Genomic DNA, 24,319 nt, shown 5'->3' on the forward strand with positions numbered 1-24,319 from the left:
ACATAATTCAGAATCACAAAATTTGCTTTGCTATGAAAAGAACCCATTGTGTTCATATTAGCTTCTGAGCCCATTAATTTACTGCCAAACTCCTGTCTTTTCCGAACATCCTGTACATTGGCTGACTATTTAAATAGAAACAATGCCCTATACTTTATGAAAAATGTTATTTCTTGCATTGCTTCGTTTGCAAAACACTTCAAAACTGTCCCATCTGGTTATGACACTTTTATGAGCAGGAACAATTTATTTCCTTATGAACTCTGTCAGGACCACTCGTGATTTTGAAATCCTCTATTAAAACACCCCTCAGCCTTCTCCTCCAAAGGAAATGGTTCCAACTTCTCCAATTTACCCTCCTATCCAAAGTCTCTCATTCAGTGTTCCATTCCCAAAAACCTTCTGCACTCCAATGCATTCAATTCTTTCCTCTGACATGGCACCCAGAAACATACGCAATGCTCCAGCAAAGGTTCGAACAGTTTTCCCTCCTCTTGTACTCTATTAATGAAGCCTAGAATATAGAATGTTTTATTAAACACTCTCAACCTGCTCTAATGACTTATGCACATGTACATCCAGGTCTCTGTTCCTGAACATCTTTTGAATAAAGTCATTTATTTTATATTATCCTTTCATATCTCTAATGAAGCATATCACCTCAGTTCTCTGCAGTCAACTTCAACTGCCAGTTATCCACTCCTTCTACCAACTTTCAATGTCTAAACTTCATACTATCCTTCACATGGTTTTAAATTTTGTCTGCAGCTTTGAAATTTTCCCCCGCACACAAAGGTCTAAATCATTTATATATCAAGAAAAGCAATGGTCCCAATACCTGCTCCCGGGGTACTCCACTGCAAAACCTTCTTCCAGCCCTAAAACTACCCATTTACTATTAATCTCTTTCCAGTTACAGCCAATTTTGCATCCATATTGCTACCATCTCCCATTCCACTAATTCACTTTTCTCACTAGTCTGTTGTGTGATATTGTATCAAACACCTTTCAGAAACCTACGTAGAACACATTAACAGCCTTGCCCTCCGACTTCACTCTGCCTCTTCCAGTACTTTTTCGAATATTTTCTCTCGGTTCCCATACCATTGCTATGTTAGCTTAAACAGTCAACAGCGACAGCAAAACGCCCTGCAAGGTAATCAGTCTCAAGTCTGTTTAGATGGAACCCAACTGGCTTGTAAAAACCGAAAGAACCGCATGTGCTGTATATCAACAGCACATTGTATCTCTATATTCCAATTGCAGTGGGCGGCATGGTGGCACAGTGGTTAGCACTGCTGCCTCACAGCGCCAGAGACCCGGGTTCAATTCCTGCCTCAGGCGACCGACTGTGTGGAGTTTGCACGTTCTCCCCGTGTCTGCGTGGGTTTCCTCCGGGTGCTCCGGTTTCCTCCCACACTCCAAAGATGTGCAGGGTCAGGTGAATTGGCCATACTAAATTGCCCGTAGTGTTAGATAAGGGGTAAATGTAGGGGTATGGGTGGGTTTCGCTTCGGCGGGTCGGTGTGGACTTGTTGGGCCGAAGGGCCTGTTTCCACACTGTAATATAATCTAATCTAATCTAATCTAAAAATCTAATCTAATCAACCAAAAACAGCAATTGCTGGAAAAGCTCAGCAGGTCTGTAGCATTTGCGCAGAGAAATCAGGGTTAAATGTTTCGGGTCGGTGATTGTTCCGAGGAAGGGTCACCGGACTCGAAACGTTAACTCGGATTTCTCTGCACGGATGTTGCCGGACCTGCTGAGCTTTTCCAGCAACTTCTGTTTTTTTTCAACTGACTTGTACACGTGCAGTCTCCCTTAGAGCTATCCCAGTGTCGCAGGAATCTAAAGTCCTCCCTCTTGTACTATCTTTCCAGCCACACATTCATCTATCTTATCTTCCTATTTTTGTACGCACTTGCACACGGAATTATCTAGAGATTATGAGTTACGAAGTCCTGGTTGCAACTTTCCTCTTGTATCTCTATATTCCAATTGCAGGACCACATCCCCTCCTTCCCATTTTGTCAGTTGCGAGGGTCCCCGACGATGATGATATCAGTACCAATTCGGATCACAACTTTGGCTGTTGCACGAGTTAGACCAAAGGATCTGTTTCCGCGATGTATATCTCTATGACTCTATTCATTAGACATTGGCTATGATTGTTGTTGGGTGTGATTGAGATTGCAAAAAGTTCAGCTTCAGATAAACATTCCCCCACCCCCTCTTTAACTAAGATTGTCTCGTTATTTAAGATGCAAAGCTTCTCACAAAGGAACAATTCCCAAGGTATTCAGGTTGTCATAAGATTTTTATTGCCCACGGTGTAATCTATCCTACACGTATTTACTCTGTAGGGCCAGGCGAGAATGCATTCTAAAGGCATTGGCCCATATTTTAATTATGATCTCTTCGGCTTTAAGCACGACTTGAACCATTTAAATGGTTGTTTAAAAATTACTTTCAGTAGAACGATTCTACGATCTAGCCAAGCTCTAACAGCGCGAAATCCTTCTGTTGACTCAGGAATATTGAAAACTCGTGAATGAATATTACTCTCAGCCTGCCAAGTAGGTGAACACAAACCTACCAACCAAAACCCACAGCCAAAAATTGAAATGGCTGATAGCTCCATTGATGAAAATGACTGTGTCAAAGACCAACTACACAGGAGGGTATAATTTCAATAATCACTTTATATTCAGTACGTAACAAGCGCCGAATGGACCTGAACTAATTAGATCATCGGCGTTGATAATGCGCACCTATCCCAGAATGTTCAGAAATCGAATAAATCTGAGAGTTTTCATTAATTGCACGTGATATGCGTGGAAATAAGACAGCGACGGTACAAAACACTATCAAAAGACGGGCTTGCTTAGTTTTGATCCACGTAACTATGAATTCAGCTCTGGATAGAGGCTTTGTTACTGATGGAATTGGGAAAATTTCTTCATCTAGTTTTGATCAGTCCGCTAACATCTCGACAATAACAAGTGGAGGCCAGTTTATCAATACTGGACAAAGACCAAGCTATTCTAAGTGGGACCAAGGAAAAGCTGGTAATGAAAGTTGCCAGAATAGCGACGATTTATTTTGTAAATTCAAAGCCTCGTGTATCCTCTTAGGAAAAGAAGTCTCCACACCTCATCTACTGACGACCAACTGGCCTGACTGCCCTTCTTCTCCTCTCTCTCTCTCTCCAGCAGATTCAACTTTACTGAGTCGGTCATCAGGTACTCCGTCGAATACTGACTTCAGCATTCAGGAACATCGGCCGTGTCCTTCTCCTTCAGAATCGAAGAGTTTCTCTTTAGATGTGTTGGGTACTACATCGTCCACTCCACTCTGGGATGAAGACTCGAAGGGCTTTGTGGATTTTCCGCAGTCTGCAGGAATCCCAATCGACCTCTCCAGCATACAGGTCACCTTAACCCTGGAGGATGTCTCTGAGATTGCAGCGCCCAGTAATATTGAACCTTCTGCAGATCTAAAAGTTTCCCATTCCCCTTTAGAGCCGGAGGAGAAATGGAATGGGCACGAATCCTGTAAATAAATCGCCACTCTGCCAGAAAGGCAGATTTGCAGAAGTGTCGAGTAAAAGCGGGAAAAAAAAACGAACTTTCACTTTTTTGGGGGGATAGTAGTATCTTTGTAATGTCTTGTGATGCAGATAATTTTTTTTACATGGTTAAATAAAATTTGAATTGTACTAACGTTCCACTTACAAAAATTGTCGTCACTGGTTTCTCGCTATTTTATTCTGTTTATCAATTTTGGTTTTTCTACTTCATCCCGAAAATCTTTTTATTTTTTAAAAAGAAAACTCTGCTGTTTGAAACGAAAATTCAAGTTCCGTCGACACTTTTTTTCCAAATTGTGCAGACAGGCACACCACGGGGCTAGATAAAATTTCCTCTACTCAGTTAAACAGTGTAAACTGACATTCACCATCTCAACCAAGCAATCCCAAGGTACAACACGAGATTAAATAATGCTCCTTCTACTTTTTTTTTGAACTCGAAATAAAACCATCCCAGTCATACGCTCCTAGGACAGAAATAGATGGTGTAAAGCTTTGGATTTAACACATACTAGTATTAAGTACTCTACAGCTTATGTCCATGGCTTAGTTTTAAATTATTCTTAATGTTTATTGTTTGAACTTTCGACTTCTATTGCTATTCCTACATCTTCTCACCCATTTTCCTGAAGCTGACATTGCTGTTTCAATTCACTTAGTCTGCCTGTATCAATAAAGTTTTTGTCTTTCGAGCATTCTGGTTTCACTTCAAATGAATGCTGCCCAGCCATTGCTTGTATTTACCACCCCACTGTAATTTCCCTGCTTATGAATCATGATCATTGTGTTGAATTTCTTTGGCTTTCAGGTGTAGCAGATACACACACTTGTTTACAACTGGAAGCTTGAACGTCTTCTGTTTGTGTTGTAATTGTCAATGGGATTGAAACTATTCAAGTTCAGATTTATGATAATGTGTCCCTTTGGAATTGCAGGTTACATGACGCAAGTACACTGACCTTTTGAGCAGCCAAAATTTCCCCCTTAGAAACAAAAATTGCAGGTGAAGGAATCCAAGGTCGTCAAACAGGAGGCTGGAGGAACACAGCAAACCAGGCAGCAGCAGGAGATGGAGAAGTTGACATTTTGGGTATAACTCTTCTTCAGGACTTTTCCCCAACCAACCTAATATTTAAATTCAATATGTTCATCTTACAAGCCATTAACCCATATCCTTTCTGGCACAAGTGAAATGCTCCACATAAAACTGTCAATCAAAATTTACCACCAGGCCCTGTTCCCAATTCCTGCAAGTCACAAGTTTGGCCTCAGCTGCAGTCCTGGGTCTAGTTGGGATGTTTTATAAAGGATATAAACACTAGAGGATATTAAACAATTCAAGAGGGTTGCTCCAGGGATAAGAAACCTCAGCTATAAAAGGCAGTGCCAACTTCCTTTTCTTTGGAGAAGACTGAGGGAATTTGATAGAGGCATTGAAAATAATAAGGATCTACAATGAGAAACTGTTCCCACTGGTGGAAGCATAGAATGAGGACACAGATTGGATGAACAAAAACAAGAATGAGGAAAATCTTTTACCCTATGAATGATTAGGATTTGGAATGGACTGTATTAGTGAAAGCAGATTCAGTTAAGTGCCACAAGGATCAGTGCTGGGTCCTTTACTTTTCATCATTGAAATAAATGATTTGGATGTGAGCATAAGAGGTATAGTCAGTAAGTTTGCAGATGACACCAAAATTGGAGGTGTAGTGGACAATGCAGGTTACCTCAGATTACAACAGGATCTGGACCAGATGGGCCAATGGGCTGAGAAGTGGCAGATGGAATTTAATTCAGATAAATGCAAAGTGCTGCATTTTGGGAAAACAAATCTTAGCAGGAATTATACACTTAATGGTAGGGTCCTAGGTAGTGTTGCTGAACAAAGAGACCTTAGAGTGCAGGTTCATAGCTCCTTGAAAATAGAGTCGCAGGTAGATAGGATAGTGAAGAAGGCGTTTGGTATGCTTTCCTTTATTGGTCAGAGTATTGAGTACAGGAGTTGGGAGGTCATATTGCAGCTCTACAGGACATTGGTTAGGCCACTGTTGGAATACTGCATGCAGTTCTGGTCTCCTTCCTATTGGAAAGATGTTGTGAAACTTGAAAGGGTTCAGAAAAGATTTACAAGGATGTTGCCCGGGTTGGAGGATTTGAGCAATAGAGAAAGGCTGAACAGGCGAGGGCTGTTTTCCCTGGAGCGTCGGAGGCGGAGGGGTGATCATGTATAGAGGTTTACAAAATTACGAGGGGCATGTATAGGATAAAGTCTTTTCCTGGGTTCAGGGAGTCCAGAACTAGAGGGCATAGGTTTAGGGGAAGAGGGGAAAGATATAAAAAGACACCTAAGGGGCAACTTTTTCAAATAGAGAGTAGTACATATATGGAATGAGCTGCCAGAGGAAGTGGTGGAGGCTGGTACAATTGCAACATTTAAAAGGCATTTGGATGGGTATATGAATAGGAAGGGTTTGGAGGGATATGGGCCAGGTGCTGGCAGGTAGGACTAGATTGGGTTGGATATCAGGTCGGCATGGACAAGTTGGACTAAAGAGTCTGTTTCCATGCTGTACATCTCTATGACTCTATTTGTTTTCCCTTTTGAAAACATCATAAGCTGCACAAGAATGTGCAGGGTTATGGGGGAGAATGGTATGAGATGAATAGCTCATTTGAAGGGCTATGTAAACAGTGGACCAAATGGCCTCCTGCACTGTAAAAATTAAGACTGGAAATCAATTATACAATTGATTCAGAAAGAGGCATTTGACTTGTTATGCTAAATATTCAAACAGCTTCACTCTTCCTTTTTCCAGCAATGTTTTACTAAATACATTAACAACTTTTTGAAACCTGCATTTCATCACTCAAATCACACTGCATTCCACAAATGTTCTTCATAAATTCTCCAAAGGCACACCCACATCCCATTCTTTGTAGGCTAAGCTTTAGTGCTGTTTGTTTGGGCATTATTTCTTACATTATATATCTCAACCAATTCAAAAAAAAAAGTTGTCTTAATAGAAGGAGATTGGTACAACAAAATTTCTGTACTCCTACATCCACTCCTGGTTTTCTCAGTTCAAGTAGCTGAGCTACATGCCCAATGTCTTAGAATTAACTGTTGGCAAGTGTTAATTAATATCACCTAGAATAATAGTGTGATCATGGTAGGGAATGGAAATTGTGAAACTGTATAGTTGGACTCTAGATTGAAGATCAGCATGAGGGAACTGGCTGTGTTTCTGAGTACATGGCTCAAAGATTCTAATGTTTGAATATTCCTGTGCAAGAATCAAGTGGTTCATGATTTGAGATAACCAGTTCCATGAAGTTGACATTTTTGGGTTCTGACTGACAAAAGTGCAGCCATTCAAGTTCCATCCAAACTTTGTGCATCAATTTCCAGAAACAGTTATTGAATTTCTGTAGTCTCAATTTTATTGTAACTTCAGTTAGGCCAACTCTTTACTGTCCTACTAATGATTTCAAAGGGCCAGAATTTAAGTAACAAACGTGAATGTGTAATAAAAAAACATTTATTTACAAATTAAAGTACAAACCAGAAACTTAACAGAAATAAAACTGTAATGCTCAAGTAAATGTGTGCAATTTAAAATCAAAATTCTCACCTAGATACTTGTCACTTTAAATCAAATACTATGGAAAGATGGACTTGAGATTAAAGTTAAGTGATAATCAGTAACTGGAGGTATTTAGAAGCATGAGTGTTTTACAATATGATAAGTTCACCATCATCTTAAATGTAACAATGTAGTGTATAAAATGCCTTTGTGTACAGACAAATGATTAACTCTTTCAATACAAAAATATACATTTTTGAATAAGGAATCTAACATTTTGTAAGTTACAAGCTGTAGAAGAACCAAGTCCTGTTGATATCTCCATCGTAAGGAGATTTGCTGAATCCACGCAGGTGCAACAGTTCATTTCAGTTATTTGGCAAAGTAATTACACCAGCCTCCTCGGTGTCTAGGTAATGATCCTGTCGAGAAACAGTATAATCATAAGTGTACTGCAATGCATCTGACAGGGTTTCAACTGAGCATAATAATTTATTTTGTAATGGATTACATTTTTAAAAAGTCAATATTTGCAAGCTTGATGGTTGTACGCTTTCACTGCAAATTTAAAAAAATTCTTAAATTCACCTGATTCAACTTCTTAAACTCCACCACCTGGAAAAAGATGTGCTCCAAAATTTCTTTTGCACTGCGACTATCTTGCCTATTTGTTACACCGAGAATATCACCGCACTTGCGAACATAAAATTCAAGATCGTCATCAGTACCTGGGAAGAAATCAAAAGTTTAAGAGTCCTTTCAATGTACCAATATCTCACTATTAAATAGCAGAAATAACTGGAATATAGAAAAGGATAATCCTAGATGAAGATAAGTAGGTCAAGCTTGCTTCACATTATGGTGCCTGACAACGGAAAATCAGAATTCTCAGTTGTGACAATATAATGCTCGAGTGCCCACTATATGTAAGGGCATTGTTCAATAGTTATTCCACCATGGTTGGATTATTGCTGGAATTCTCTCCAGGTGACTTCGGCTGATCTGTAAACTGAAGTCCCAAATAAGTAGTCAACTCACAACACTAGGTTTCCTTTTTGGGTTATGGATGACATTGCCGGAGTCAACCACACAGATCTGAAGATAAATGGAACCAGGATATTTTCCTCAAGAGGGAATTAGTAAGCTAGTCATTTTTTGTTCTGCAATCCAATAGCTCAGAGTCATAGAGATGTACAGCACAGAAACAGACCCTTCTGTCCAACTTGGCCATGTCAACCAGATATCCTAACCTAAACTAGTCCCATTTGCCAGCACTTGGCCCATATCCCTCTAAACTCTTCCTATTCATATACCCATCCAGATGCCTTTCAAACGTTGAAAAAGCCTCCACCACTTCCCTCTGGCAGCTCATTCCATACACACATCACCCTCTTCGTGAAAAAGTTGCCCCTGAGGTCCCTTTTAAATTTTTCCCCTCTCAGCCTAAACCTATGTCTTCTAGTTCTGGACTCCCCCATCCAGGGAAAAGACCTTATCTATTTACCCTATCCATGCCCCTCATGATTTGATAATCCTCTATGAGGTCACCCCTCAGCCTCCAATGGTCCAGGGAAAACTGCTGCAGCCTGTTCAGTCTCTTTCTGTAGCTCAAATCCTCCAACCCTGGGCAACGTCCCTGTATAATCTTTTTTTCTAGTGCCTACACAAATATTGAAATTTAATTCATAAATCTGCCAACAGATTTGTGAGCAAAGTTAGATCTCACAGAATAAAAGGGAAAGTAACATGGAAACAAAAATTAGCTGAGTGACAGGAAACAATGCTTCAAATATGTTTTTCAGATTGGAGAAGATTTATAGCGGAATTCCCTCGGGATCAGTGTTCTATTCATGATCCAGACCCTACAGAGAATACAACCTTGGAATTATTGTTAACTGAGAGGATAGTGGAAAAGTTCAAAAAGACATAGGGGTAATCAATTTTGGAAGAACTTAGAGACAATATAAAATGAAAGGTACAACTCTAAAGAGGGTGCAGAATTAAAGGGATTTGGGATATATTTGTTTAAATCATTGAAAGGTGACAAGATAGTTTCACAAAATGATTAAGAAAGCACCCCAGACTTTATTAATGGAGACAGAATACAAAGGAATGGAGGTTATGTTAAATTTGCATAATTGTGATTGAACCTCGATATGAAGTATTGTCATAAAAGGATGTGAAGATATAGGTCTGTACAAAAGATTCACAAGAATGGTTTCAAGCTTCAATACTCTATATTTTCTTATCATAACAGACTTCAGTTATGTAAATGGAATGCAGGTGTCGGGGAAATTATCCTGGGGGAGGTGGGAGATTAACCAGAGATATTCAAATGATAAGGGACCAAGCCAGGGTAGACAGAGAAAACAGTTCTGGTTAGTGGAAGGATCATGAACAACAGTGCACAGATTTAAGATAATTGCTAAGAAGTGACTAAAAAAGAACATTGCCGAAGTTCACTTGTCCAAATTAAGTCCGAAAAAATGGATTCCATTCAAAGTTTTATACCTTCGTCCAAAGGTTTTAATTTAACAGTTTCTATGTTTGGAAATCTTGAGAAAAAAAATTTGATTAAAATGTGTCAATCGTGTACAGTTTGTTTAAATCAAGCAAAAGCACTTTGCATGCCCAAAGTTTGCACTTGCATTTGTACAAGATAATCTATTTTGTAAATTAAGCCCACTGAAGTGAATAATGCGTATCTCCTCCATAAGGCACCAGAGAGAAAATTCATCTCGACCATTGTACAAATCACAAGCCTGAACAGTAAGCGCTGACAGCTAGCTGACCATGTAGAACATCACAACTGAGACCGAACTTTGGCTTGGTTGATGCTTTCAGAAGCAGATACACTATAATTTTAATGGAACAAATCATTATATTCAAACAGAATTATATTTTAAAGCTTATTTTTAAGTTCATTCTTACAATACATTATAAGCGATAAACAAAAGTGAAATTAATCAGTGCAGTCCTCATAGCCTTGATAGATGGCTAACTCTGCCTGAAAGTTCAAATTCACTCTTATGTCTCTTATATGTGAGGTACAAATACTAGGATTCTCTTTTCCTGCAATCGTGAAATTCAAAAAGACATATATCTATTGGCTTATTAAACTGAAAAAATGACAATTTCCTTCTTCCCTTCCTGTTCTTCCCACTCATTCTCTTGCCATTTTTTGTTGTCACCAATTTATTTATTTTCCTCTTTTACTCCTCCTTGTCTAAGTCATTCTCCTGTCTACTCAAATCACTTTTCCTTTTTTGATTTATTTTCTCTAATTTTCTGCTTTGTTATAATTCTCTCCATTTCTGATTCTTATACCCTTCTGTGTTGCATCTGCTCTATTCTAGTTTGTGGTCTCCTGTTAACTAATTTTCCTGCCTAGAATGGAGCTCGCTCTCTCTCTCTATCCCCTTCTCCAACCACCCTGCTTTTGGATTACCCTATCTTTCTGGTGTGTGAACTCTTTTTTTCCTTCTCACAAATTCTCTATTTCCTTTCCCTTCCTATTGAGGATGCAGAAGGAACAATAATCAGGGCATAAAATAGCTTAGAAATCTGGTGTTCAAGAAAATTGGGGATGGGAATGTGGAAGCATCTGAGTCAGGTTACTGAAACAAACTACAGAACAGCAAAGAAGCTAGAAATCACTAGATCTAGCTGGAGATGGGAAGGATTATCATAAGTAATCTAATAAAGTTATGACTGAAAGAAGGTGTAACCAATTGGATGGATGGTAGGATCTTCAGGTCCTGCCAGCATAAATGAAGTTCAGCTTTTTTATTAAATGAAATTACTCAACCTGTAGCAAATTCACAATGAACTGAGGCAACAGATTTCCCATCCTTTGTCTGGGCAGCAGGGATCAAGGAAAAGCTAGGGGGTAGGATATGAGCCTTTGAATAAAAACATACTTGAAATGCTTGAAATCTGGAAGAAACTCAATAGGTTTGGCAGTATTTTCGCAGAGAGAAACAGAGTTAATGTCGAGAGCAATATGACTCTTCTTCAGAACCTGACAGGACATGAACCTTGGTTGGTGTTCTCCTCCACATGTCCAAAGTCAGACTAATTACAGTGTTTCCTTGGCTGATATTAACTAATTTAACACATTACGTATTTTCCAATCTGTAAAGCCCCCATCATAGACAATATTTACGCAATGAGGAAAAACTGGATCAGCAGGAACTGTTCAAATAGTTAAAACAAACTCAAGAACAGTAGCTTAGAAATAAGTAAGAATTAGATAAAAAGAAATTGCTCACATTTGTTGGTCAGCTGAGCAAGTCTGACTTTCTCAGATGAAAATGTTTCATCAAGATCAAAGAGGTCCAAGGTTGGCGCTGGTAACTCTCGAAATGAGGGAGGAAAGACCTGTCATATTAAAACAATCCATAAGTAAGCATTACTGTAGACATGACTCAAAAAAATTGAATTATGCCATTAATTTTCTTTGTAAGCGATACATAGTTTTTAAATACACAAAATAGTTCTTGCAAATGTGTTGGACTTAACAATACATTAGCTGCATTGTGAACTTGTTGACTGATTATTAATGTGACAATATTGCCACCAGGATGCTTGTACAACATAATCCTCAGTAAATATTCATTTTCTTATCATCTCAATGTTTTTACCATTACTTCTGAGATCATGAAAAGACAACTGGGTACATAGTTTATCTTATACCACAATTTATTTTCCAAAACGTATATTGCTGAAGAAAGTGAATTTCCATATTAAATAACTGTAGCAAATAGAAGTTAAATAAAAATTAAAACACATAGTCGATCCAATTTGCACACATGTTGTCACATGGCTATTTCTAATATTCTGTAGCCTGAACTTTTGTACTTACAGCTGGCTGCAGTGTGGGGAGGGGTGTTTCAAATTGAGGTTGTATTAGTTGCAATGATTCATGTTTCACATTTAGTTGTTCATAAGCGCTGGAAACACACAAAGAATGAGAATCTGTCAATATTGAAATACTGTAAATAACAGTACAAACATAGCAGATTTTGTGAAAAAGTGAGTCAGTGATTTCAAGAAAATCACACTTCATTAGGACCTAGATTTTAGCACTTTACTATTTTGTTTGCAAAATTTGTTTTTGTCAAGATTTCCAAAGTAGGCAAAACTAGTAAATGCAGACATTAATGAAATATAAATAATTTTTAAAAATACATATTAGAATGAATGTCATTTTAATAAAGATTCACTATTCGTGTCTATTGCAAAGAAAGGCAATTATATTAAAACATTATTGCTGTACAAGTTTTAAGTTTGTTACGTAATAATTTCAAATAAATAATCATTTGATTTTTAACACTCTGTAGTCTACTTTTTGTTTTTTCCTCTTGCCACATCATTTCCTATCAGAGATAACAGGATGACAACTTAATTCCAAGTCTTTGAGAATATTTTTCCTTAGTTGGATAATATGTTGTTTCTGAGAGAGCAATCTACATTAACATTCCACATGACTTCCAACTATAGAGTTTCAGGAATGCATCATGGAGAATTATTGATATGTCAAGTCATTCTGTGGTGCAACACTTTAATATTTCAATGTACCTATGTGGAATAAGGCTACCAGGCCACAATCTGCTATGAAACATAATTGGCATGGGGAAAAGAAGTAAGGAAGGAACAGTTTTTAAAAATGTAATCAAAGATGTGTTACTTTAAATTATATTCTCATTCTACTGAAAACTTGTATCTCAAACAAATAAAAGTTTAGTTTTGAATATTTATTTTAACTGATACTGACGTGATAACTTTTGGAAGAGCCATTGTGTCCAGCTTAAAGACTGACATGTCGAAGAGAGTGGTAAAATCTCTTGGATTTTCATCTCCTTCCTGCAGACAAACCCTCAGTCTTTCAGACAGTTTAGCTGTATCTGGAAGCATGGTGTAATCTGAAATCTTTATAACAAAAAATGTTTTCAATAATGCAAGAATACTATCAAAATAAAACAAAGTTATTCAACAAAAAAAAAGTCACTAAAATGTTAACCTTTATAATTTTCGAAAAAGTTCCAGATTTAGGTGTACATTTTGTTCCAGTAGCCAATAAACTAAATGAGACACAGAGATTATTCAAACTCTGCCCTTCCCATTAAAAAACTTTTCCCACGTTGTTATGTTCTTTTGTACCCCAGGTGTCAGTGTATAGTGATCTATTAACTTCTGCCTATGTAAAAGGCAGTTAAAGTAGGATTAATGCCGCACCCTATTGGCTCAAGTTTACTTTTTTTTTATAAAAGGGTTTCCTCAACGTTCAAGGTTTTGATTTTTCTATAGGAATATTGCTTGCGGATTTTTAGGATAAATATTTTGTACTGTTTTGAGTAAATAGTTTTTCTTTCAAAAGAATTGAAGCATTTCCAATTTTTTACTCCAAATTACTATTTTTACCTCTGGATCCTCTGCATCGATTTGGTTCAACTGGATTTCATTTGTAGTCAGCCACTGAAAAACAACATCCTGAGACAAAAGGAAGAAATGATGGATGATCAACAAAATAGAGCACAAAGTTTCTCTGGAGGCCAAGCTTGTCTTTAGACCTTTTTGTTTCCTGAATGCATCAGACTAAGAACTTGCAAAGACTTGCTAGCATGGGCGCATAGGACATTTAAGCTATTATCATATTCTGCAGTAATAAAGGAGGCAAATAAGATAACTACAAGAATATCGCAAACATCTTAAAAAGTGATTAACTTTGCACCAAGTGCCATAAAGCCCCATTTGAAGTATTTCATGATGCTGGCCTCCCTATGATAACAAAGAGGTCAAGGCACTTGTGAGGGTCAGTGAAAGGTAACTGATTTGATATTTGAGATTATGTAGCTGACAGTTAAGACCTTGAAGTTGGGAATATTTAAATATTGAAAAGAGTCACAGATTTTAAAGATTATAGGAAGTATAATCAGAACAGATACAAACACAGCTAATACAAGTGAATTCTACAAGGAGACAGCCTTAAATATAGAACAGGGAGAGCAAAAAGGCAACTTAGATTTGATTTCTTTATGCACTGTTAGGGAATTAGGAAATGGATTACCAAGGGAAGCAGGGCAGTTGACTGCATAGGCAAATCCAAGGAAGTATATGAAAACTTCGATAGAGGATGTACAATAGATATTAAAGGATATAAGTTCTAGTCAGTGGAACCAGTCAGATAGTATTAGTAACATTACAATGTGATTATATCCAGACAAGATAGCTCAGATGTTGGGATGGCGATTTTAAAAATTACATTAATTCAACACTCCCCATTACTGTATTTTAAGGAGTAAAAGGTTGATGGGAAAAGCCTTAGATAGATGAAGATAAAATATTTTCACTGGTTGGAGATTCTAGAACTGGGGACACAATCTGTAAATTGGGGCCAGATCATTCAGGAGAGATGTTCAGAAATACTTCTACACAGAAAGGGGGGGTAGAAGTTTGAAACTCTTTTTTGCAACCAGAGTTGATGCTAGATCAGTTGTTAATTTCAAATTGTAGATAGATAATGTTTTGTTAAGTAAAGGCATTAAGGATTATGGGCCAAAGGCAGGCATACAGAGTTAGGTCACAGATCAGCCACAGTCTAACTAAATGGCACAACAGGCTCGATGTGCTGAGTGGTCTACTCCTGTTCCAACAATACGACCATAAAACAAAGGTATTCCGGTCATTGAGTTGATTTATGTTAAAATTGATTATTATAACATTACATGAGTTAAGGACAGTCAAGTTCAGTGACCAAAGCCTCTTTCGAGAAGCAAATAATCTAAAGCTGTTTAAAACAAGTAATGACTCAATGAAGTGGACAAAAAGAGGGTATCTTTTGCAATAACAGGTTGAGGAAGATAATTTTAAATTGAAATAGTTAATAACTTAGGTAACATGTAGGTTCAGTTAACTGTTAGGAAGGCAAATGCAATGTTAGCATTCATTCAAGATGGCTAGAATACAAGAGCAGTGATGAGCTACTGAGGCTAGGAAAGATTCCGGTCAGAATGCATTTGGAACATTTTGAGCAGTTTTGGTCCATGCATCCAAGAATGTGTTGGTATTGGGAGGGAATCTAGAGGAGGTTTACAAGAATAATCCTGAGGATGATGGCTTTTCATATGAAGAGCGCTTGAGGATTCTGGGTTTTAACTTGAAGTTTAGAAGAATGAGGGTTATCTCATTGAATCTTATAGAATACGGAGAAGTCTGGATAGAATGGACACGGAGAAGATGTTTCCATTAGTAGGAAAGACTAGGATCGGAGGATGAAGCTTCAGAGTGAAGAGATGACCCTTTGGATCTGAGAAGGGGAGGAATGTTTTTCAGCCAGAGGGTGTTGAATCTGTGGAACTCATTGCTGCGGAGAGCTGCAGAGGCTCAGTCATGTATTTAAGACAGAGACAAACAGGTTCTTGATTGGTAAGGGGATCAAGGAGTATGGGATGAAGGCAGGAGAATAGGGTTGAGAAACATACCATCATAATGAAATGGCAGAGCAGACTTGATGGGCTGAATGGTCTAATTCTTCTACATCTTACATTTGTGTAACAAAACTGTTTTTTTTTGAAGGAGTAACTTGGGGGGGTGGGGCTAATGTGGGTAATGCAGTTAATGTGATATACATGGACTTCCAAAAGGCTTTTGACAAAACATCACCCAATGTCAGCAAAATATGTTGTTCAAGTAATGAAACAGACAAGGACAGCATGGATAATGAAGTTAGCAGAGTGACAGGAAATAGGGAATAGTGGTGAAGAGTGATTTTCAGACTGAAGGAAATGATGAAATGGGGTTCCCCAAGGTTGGTATTGGGCTGACTGCTATTCTTGATTTATATTCTGAAAATGGGGGTGCAGGACAAAATTTCAGAATATACAGATTACACTAAACTTGGAAGAACTATGTATGAGGAAGAGGATGGTAATAGACCTCATGTGGCTTTCGGCTGGTGGAATGGACAGCAAATGGCAGATGAAATTTAATGCAATGGAGGATTAACTAAAACATCTTGGTTAGAAGAACGAAGAAAGGTAACATCAAATAAAGGATACAATTCTAAAGGGGGTGCATGAGCCAAGGGTTGAGGGGTAGACATACCCAACCATTGAAAGTGCCAGAGCAGATTGAGAAAGCAATTAAAAAGGTAAACAGGATCTTGGACTTCATAAATAGAGGCACAAGAGTATGAAAGAAAGCAGGTTATGTTGATTCTTTCTAAAATACTGATTTTACCTCAGATGCTGCTCTGAGCATCATGCTTTGGAAGGATATGAACATTTTAGAGAGTTTGCATGAAAGATATGTGGAAGTGGTTCCAAAGTGAGAGAATTCAGTTACAGGATAGGTTGGAGAAGCTGGGGCTGTACTCCTCAGAAAATATTTGAAGAGATTGATAGAAATGTTCTAAACCAGAATGCTCTGGACAGAGGAGCTAAAGAGAAAGCATTCCCATTTGTGAAAGAGGACGTGAATAATAGCTAAGATCTGGAATGCATGATTAAAGAGGGTGCTTGGGGCAGATGCAATTGTTGGTTCAAAATTAGACAACTATAATTCTAATTCTAAAATTTTATGCTGGGCAGTTTAAGCTTTGTTGAGTGGGCAGGATGGGGAGAAGACATTGGGGGAAGGATGCTTGGTATCAGTTTAGATGTTGAAATAAATGGACTTTACATTCTTAAATCATCTCTGTAAATTTTGAGAGGGTCACTGGATTATACTCTGTTGGATTCGTGTTGAACTACTATCTTCATTTGCAGAGTAACAAACTCTGGGTGTCTAGGAAAATAAATTTCACTAAAACCAGGAAGTGACGTATTTAATAAACAATAGATGTTTCAAGCTGTTAAATATACTTCAAACATAAATATGCATTTAATCATTGAGAATCAACAAATCCAGCATTTATTAAAAATAAATTCAAGGAGGTAATTCATCCATTCATTAGGCAATACTGATTACTTTGTCAATTGGCTTCTACTTTAATCTGTTTGCCAAATGACTCGTTCACTCCTTAAATAAAACTGAACATGTTAAATCACAGATAAAGAAATGACACGACTATAAAGTTAGTACTGATTTTTTTAAACAAAAAACTGACCCAAAAACACATACCATAATTTTGCCATTTTCTTCTTTGTCAAGGTACTGGTCACTGATCATATGACAAGATCCTAGCACAGCCAACTTTCCACCTTGGAGCTGTTGACAAATTTCACACATTTTCCAGTTATTAGGACAACCTGTAACGCCAGTTCATTATTCTGATACATGACGATCTTTGAAGGTTAAATATCTATAACTTCTTTCTTAAAATGTTTTAATAAGCATGAATCTGTTTCAAGTATTTTCCCAAAAGTATGGGTGTTTTCCTCTGGAAGAAAGGAATGCAAGAAAATGTTATGCAGTTTAAAGTACTCAGTAAAGTCGTACAGCAGGAAAACAGACCCTTCGTTCCAACTTGTCCTTGCCAATCAGGTTTCCCTAACTAAGCTAGCCCCATTTATCTGCGTTTGGCTCATATGCCCCTAAACCTTTTCTATTCACGTACCTGTCCAAATACCTTTTAAATGTTGTCACTGTACCTGCACTTACCACTTCCTTTGACAGATCGTTCCACATATGAACTACCCTCTGTGTGAAAAAGTTTCTCTCAAATCCCTTTGAAATCTTTCGCTTCTCACCTTGAAATTATGCTTCTTAGTTTTTAAATCCCCAACCCTAGGGAAAAGACCGTATCCATGCGCCTGATGGTTTTATGAATCTCTATAAAGGTCACCCCTCAACCTCCTACGCTCCAGTGAAAAACGTTCCAGCTTATTCAGCCTCTCCTTATAACTCCTTGTAAATCTTTTCTGCACCCTCTCCAATTTAATAATATCCTTCCTATAGCAGGATAACTAGAAATGCACACAATACTCCAAAAGTAGCCTTACCAATGTCCTGTACAACTGCAACATGACATTCCAACCTATACTCAATGGTCTGAGCAATGATGGCAAGCACGCCAAACACCTTCTTTACCACTCTGAAACTTGCGTCACAGGTAGACAACGAACTATGTACTTGAACCCCTAGGTATCTGGTCTACAACACTCCCCAGGGCCCAACCAATAACTGGGTAAGTCCTGCCAATGTTTATTCTACATGTGTTAGTTAAGATCTAAACATCCTCTGTTAGTTGTAAGAAAGGTTAATGTTCTTAACTCAAGATGGCATTTGTAGACAAATGTGATACTTTACAACTTTCTACTGGTTAATAATTTACTTTATCTAAGAAATAAAGCATTTAAAAAACAAACAAAAATTGCATTATCTAGAATGTTACCACGGTTTCTAAATTCAGGCTACATTTCAAAAGATACCTTGATTTTTAAAACAGACTCTTATATGAACTATCACTTTAGTGGTTCAAATTTTGCCAACGTAACTCACCTTTTTTTAAAAACAATTAAATTGGACAGCAATGTCTGGTATTCATATTTTAATATAAACGAGAAAGTTGCTCTCTCTATTGTCCTTCTTGTTCAGCAATATCTTTATATCACTAACTTGGTGAGAAATTTGGTCATTATAACAGTCTTTGAAAGATTATGAAATTTATATGTAAGAAGCAACAACAATATAATTAGTAATTTGAAAAGAAAAATGGAAAATAATTCCAGAAAGTCACAATTTGATTTAACCAATGATCTTTGATAATTGCTTCTACCCCATTTGAGGAATTGCCCCTCTCTTACATCCTCTTCTATTGGGAGTTTGAATCTGTTTGTTTCCTGCTTCCTGTACTATCATTTAGAACATAGTATTAGTGGCTTATAGGTTTATACTCATTGTTCCTGTATTCTGGCACTCATTTGTAAAGTTACTTTCTGAATTTACCCATAAAAAAACCCCTTAAAATATACATTTTCCATCTGGTCTTCAATCTCCCCTTTCTCAAAACTCTCCTATGCCTGCTTGATATCCACCTTTCCGCCTTGTAAAGACCTCAAAGATCTTAGATAAAAGGAGCAGTTACATTCTCATTAAAGGCTATGGTGTTCTAAAAGCAAAAATAAAAGAGTGCAAATTATATGAAATCAGATAGGCTAACAGAAATAAAAGACTGAAAATATTTAATTTGCTCAATTTCACAAATCGTCCCATTTTATTTCAGTATATCATTGAATGGAAAGACACTTCTAATCAACATGAAATTTGGTCACTTTTTGATCAACAATGTGAAACTACATAGAATAAGCAAGAAGGCATCCAAAAATAACCATCTCATAGAAGTTGGGCCTTTCGCGCAACAAGTCGACACCAATCCTCTGAAGAGTAACCCACCCAGACCCGTTCCCCTACTCAACCCAATATTTACCCTGACTAATGCACCTAACCTATACAACTCTGAACACTATAGGCAATTTAGCATGGCCAATTTACCTAATCTGCACATCGGAGCACCCAGAGGAAACCCATACAGACACGGGGAGAATGTGCAAACTCCACACAGTCGGTCACCCAGGGCTTGAATCGAACCAGGGTTCCTGGCACTGTAAGGCAGCACTGCTAACCACTGAGCCACCTCGCCACCCTGTGCCGTAACCAAGAAGAACTTTGTAGAAAAGGTTTTTGTTCAGAAGCTTTGAGAACGTGGTTCAAATCTCATTGCAGCAGCTGATGAAATTTAAATTAAGTTAATGAAATCTGAAAATTAAAGCGAGCCATGAAATTATAACTGACTCTCATGAACAACAATTGGGTTCACTAATATCCTTGGATGGAAGGAAATCCTTATCGCGCTTGACCAGGTTCCAGAACTGGCCAGTGTAGCTGACTGTTAACTTTCTTCTAAAATGGCTAGAAAACCCTTCAGCTCAAGGACAATTAGGATGGGCAATAAACACGGACTTACCAGTTTCATCCAGATAGCAAAAAAGAATGGAAATACAGCAAACTTTGTTTTAACCAGCACCTTAAGAAATGGCACTCTTGATAAACTGGCAAAAATTATATACCTGAAATACTGGATGTTTACTGTATTATCACAATCTTTGCGATGCCTGAGGACGTAGTTGTGAACGCGAGTGAGAAGGTTTTCTGCCGGTAAATTTTCTTTAAGGCAAAACTGCATTATCTACAGCATAAAATCACTGAAATAATAAATTATAACAGTGATGGGTACACCCCCACATTACATTTCCATTATTTAGTGTGTGTTTTTATATCAATTATGTGAACCTCTTGATCAACCGGAATATTTGATCAACTGAAATATTTGATCAACCGGTACACTCCTGGTCCCATTGGTGCCGGTTAATAAAGTCTACTGTTAATAATTTTTCCAGTATCTTCAAGCAATCAATAAGTTGCAAAGTGGTACAACAGACACTACAATTATGCTAGTTCATTCATTAGCAGCGTGTGTTCTTAACTACTGCTTGAACTAGGCATAGTAATTAAAAGTACAAACGTTTTTAACATTCTGCTTTATTGTACATTGCATTGCACGTGAAGTGTCTTGTGTTAAAGTGGAGTCAGAAGATGAGGAAACAAACAGATCTGGGTGTAAAGATAGGATTCATTCTGAAGTGCAATACATTAATTCATATCACTTCTATTTATACTTTCATGGGATGTGAGCATCACTGGCAAAGCCAACACTTTAATTGCTTTTTGTTGGGAGATCATATCGCGACTGTATAGCACATTGGTTTGGCCACTTCTAGAATACTGTGTTCAATTCTGGTGTCCCTACTATAGGAAGGATGTTATGAAACTTGAAAGGGTTCAGAAAACAAATCGACAAGGATTTTGCCAGGGTTGTAAGGTTTGAGCTATTAGGAGGTTGAATAGGTGAGGGCTATTTTACCTGGAGCATTGAAGGCTGAGGGTGACCTTAGAGAAGTTGATAAAATCATGAGGTGCATGGATAGTATGAATAATCAAGGTCTTTTCCCTGGAGTAGGGGAGTCGAAACCTAGAGGTTTTGGTGAGAGGTTTAAGGTGAGAGGGGAGAGATTTAAAATGGACCTAAGGGGTAACCTTTTCATGCAGAGGGTGGTGCGTGTATGGAATGATCTGCCAGAGGAAGTGATGGAGGCTGGTACAATTACAACATTTAAAAGCCATCTGGATGGGTACCTGAATAGGAAGGATTTAGAGGGAAATGAGCCAAATGGGACTAGATTAATTTAGGTTATCTGGTCAGCATGGATGAGTTGGATCAAAGGGTCTATTACCGTGCTGTACTGCTTTAAGGCTCTAAGATTCTATAACGGAGTGATTTGCTAGGCTAGGTAAGAGTCAAGCACACTGATCTGTTTTGGTAGTCACATATAGGAAAGACCAGCAAATTGCCTTCACAGTTGGGAAGCAGAAAGTTGGTTGAAAGATACAGATTTCTTTGAGGTACAGGTTAAGTGACAGGAAAATGGGAGGCATTATTACTGGCGAGAAAGTTCTGTTAGAATATAACAAGATAGAAGTTGTTTCCATCATAAATAAGATAAGAATTCCATTTTCACAGAAGTAAGCTCTGGCAGAGTCAAGTGTATTTGAAATGGCACCTTGGAATAGTAGAATGCTAGAATCGGTCTGTTGAGGGGAAAACACACAGAACCTGTTGACAGCACTGCAATGGCTGGCTTCATTACACTCAGTGTGGCACCAAATGGATAAACAAACGTTAGGGCTCTGTAACATACAAGAACAACAAGATTACTAAAAGTCTACTTGTCAATAAGCCACGTAACCAAATACATTAGATGTTAACATACAAGTCAATCTTTGAAGTCTTAAAAAAGTCCTTGCAAAAACAGGGGTCAGCATATATGCCTTGCATAAAAGTGAAACATGGATATGGGTGGTTGCCACCTTTGTTATATATCCATGTGGGCTCTTAGCGGTTTGGGCACACTCTAAACTCCCATGAAATACAGCAAAAGATGATTCACGGGGCTGTAATAAGGGTCATCTTATATGCTGTGATCTACAGTAATGAAGATGCTTTCCAAAAGTCCATTTAGTCCTACATTTTTAAACAATGGCCATGCATTTCTCATTGCTCTGAAACAAAATGCAACAACTTAAATTTTTATGTGCAAGTATGAATTATATCAATTTCCAGAATCTTTCTTGAAATGTTTTAAATCACATTTCAGATTCATTCATTGCATGGCAACTAATAATGATTGGTAATCACGACTCAGACCACTTTATGGACAATATAGTGGAGCTCTTAACTATTTTACCATTAAAAGTAAATAACTGTAATTGTAAACAAAGTAACTGTGCAAGCACACCACAAAATGGTGTGGAATTTTGGAAACTGAAATTATTGCATTGATTACTTATCATTTAATGAACTCTCCTTAATTATGTGTTCTGATTTGTATCATTGCTTTATCAACAAAGAATACAGCAGAAATCACAGCAAGTTAGCTTTTGAATTTCAGTAAACTTCTTTGCTACGTAATGCATTGTTTTGTTTACATAATACGAATGACTGCTTCTTTGGAAATGTTCACTGATTATCAAGTTCTTTAAAGTAATTTTTTGTCTTATTCTCAATTAATCCAAGACTACGCATTCTGTTGGATGAGAGTTTTGCCTATTAAAATGTTTCTACAAAACTATAGTTTTTAAATAGTTAATTTATGAATTCAGACTGTCAGTAATTTTTAAGCAAGGCTGCCACATAAAGTAGTAGATGACAGTTTGTGGGACAGAAATCATTGTTCTATTTGGTGACTTTTGGAAAACCTACTGCAGGTTGTTGCCATTGTTGTCGTCATCCATTACGCCTGGCACAGATTTTCCAGCCGCTCGACTAATTTCCCTGTGAACAACAATTAATTTTCCATATTCTCATTTGAAGGAGAAACAACTTTACCAAAGTAAACTCTAAAGTAATCTATTCATTTCACAATGAACATACACAAGCCCAAATGTCACTTAAGTTGGATTTTAGAAAACACCTGAAATCCATGTCTAATCCGATCTTCCACCACCTCCTTCCCACCATTCCATACAACTGCAACCTTTAGAGATTTTGATTGTTAGGTTAGATGAAACTCTGCATCGATTGATAAATGTTTGTGGCAGTAAGTGTCTTCAAAACTTCCCAACATTGTAATTATTTGTCTTTGCAGATAATGAAGCTTAACCACTTAAGCAAAGTGGAGCACTTCTCAATGTTTAATACTTTGGTTGAACCAACTTTTTCATTTGGCAGTAGACCATTCGTCAATCTGTGGTTCATTGTTCAGGTTAGAGTAATTTCAATGTTCAGAATTCACTAGATAAAACAGAACAGGCAAGATGTGTGCCTTGTCAATGACGAATCAAGCCATTTTCAAATGAATGGCCTACTTCTACTCCTATATCTTATACCATAAGACCCAGCAGAGAAATCATAACTTAATTTCAATAATAGCTCCTGCCTGCACACTTCTCTTTGTTATAACTTTGTGTCAGAAAGTAAGATGACAAGTAAGTCTGACATGATTTGAGAGCACTTGCACTTGGAAAACATGGCTTGGCCAGAAGTTTGTAGATAAAAACAATGACCGCAGATGCTGGAAACCAGATTCTGGATTAGTGGTGCTGGAAGAGCACAGCAGTTCCTGATGAAGAGCTTTTGCCCGAAACGTCGATTTCGCTGCTCCTTGGATGCTGCCTGAACTGCTGTGCTCTTCCAGCACCACTAATCCAGAATAAAAATTTGTAGTTTCAACACAATTTCAGTATCAACTGAGATGAGGAAGATTAATATATCCTTACCCCTCAAAATTTAGTTAGACAAACATTAAGAACCTGAGTGGAAAATAACAGCTACAAAACATCTGTTCTAAAGAATTGACAATATAATAAAATAAAAATGCAATTTATGTAATAACCAACTGAATAAATGGAGTATTATTTGATCCTCTTCCCCCATAAGTAATTTATCAATAAAAGATGTAAATTACTTTACAAATAGCATCACGGGGTAGAATGAAAATGACTAAGCTGTAGGTGAAACACAAGGTTACCTGTTCAAAATTCCATTTGATATTAATGCTTCTTTAGGGTGGAAATATTTGTAGTACATATTTCTCACAACAGCATCTTTAGGATAAAGATATTTAAAATTACAATTAAGATTAT

At 37.5% G+C, this 24,319-nt stretch overlaps 1 protein-coding gene across 2 annotated transcripts in view; it reads right to left on the reverse strand.

Annotated features, from left to right (window-relative positions):
- Positions 1–7,116: 7,116 nt before the first annotated feature.
- ift52 (intraflagellar transport 52 homolog (Chlamydomonas)) overlaps positions 7,117–24,319 on the reverse strand; it is a 46,272-nt gene continuing 29,069 nt past the window's right edge. The window contains exons 5-14 of one of the 2 annotated variants that reach the window (XM_043710666.1): positions 24,205–24,280; positions 22,938–23,009; positions 21,739–21,865; positions 17,300–17,386; positions 13,601–13,669; positions 12,954–13,108; positions 12,042–12,129; positions 11,449–11,557; positions 7,766–7,905; positions 7,117–7,599 (exon numbers count right to left, since the gene is read on the reverse strand). In XM_043710666.1, the coding sequence (XP_043566601.1) occupies positions 7,546–7,599; positions 7,766–7,905; positions 11,449–11,557; positions 12,042–12,129; positions 12,954–13,108; positions 13,601–13,669; positions 17,300–17,386; positions 21,739–21,865; positions 22,938–23,009; positions 24,205–24,280 (977 nt within the window). In that variant the 3' untranslated portion in view covers positions 7,117–7,545. The remainder of the gene's footprint in view (positions 7,600–7,765; positions 7,906–11,448; positions 11,558–12,041; positions 12,130–12,953; positions 13,109–13,600; positions 13,670–17,299; positions 17,387–21,738; positions 21,866–22,937; positions 23,010–24,204; positions 24,281–24,319) is intronic. The other variant, XM_043710667.1, reaches the window with a different exon arrangement.

This window comes from Chiloscyllium plagiosum, chromosome 20, assembly GCF_004010195.1.
Source record: "Chiloscyllium plagiosum isolate BGI_BamShark_2017 chromosome 20, ASM401019v2, whole genome shotgun sequence".
NCBI classification, from domain to species: domain Eukaryota; kingdom Metazoa; phylum Chordata; class Chondrichthyes; order Orectolobiformes; family Hemiscylliidae; genus Chiloscyllium; species Chiloscyllium plagiosum.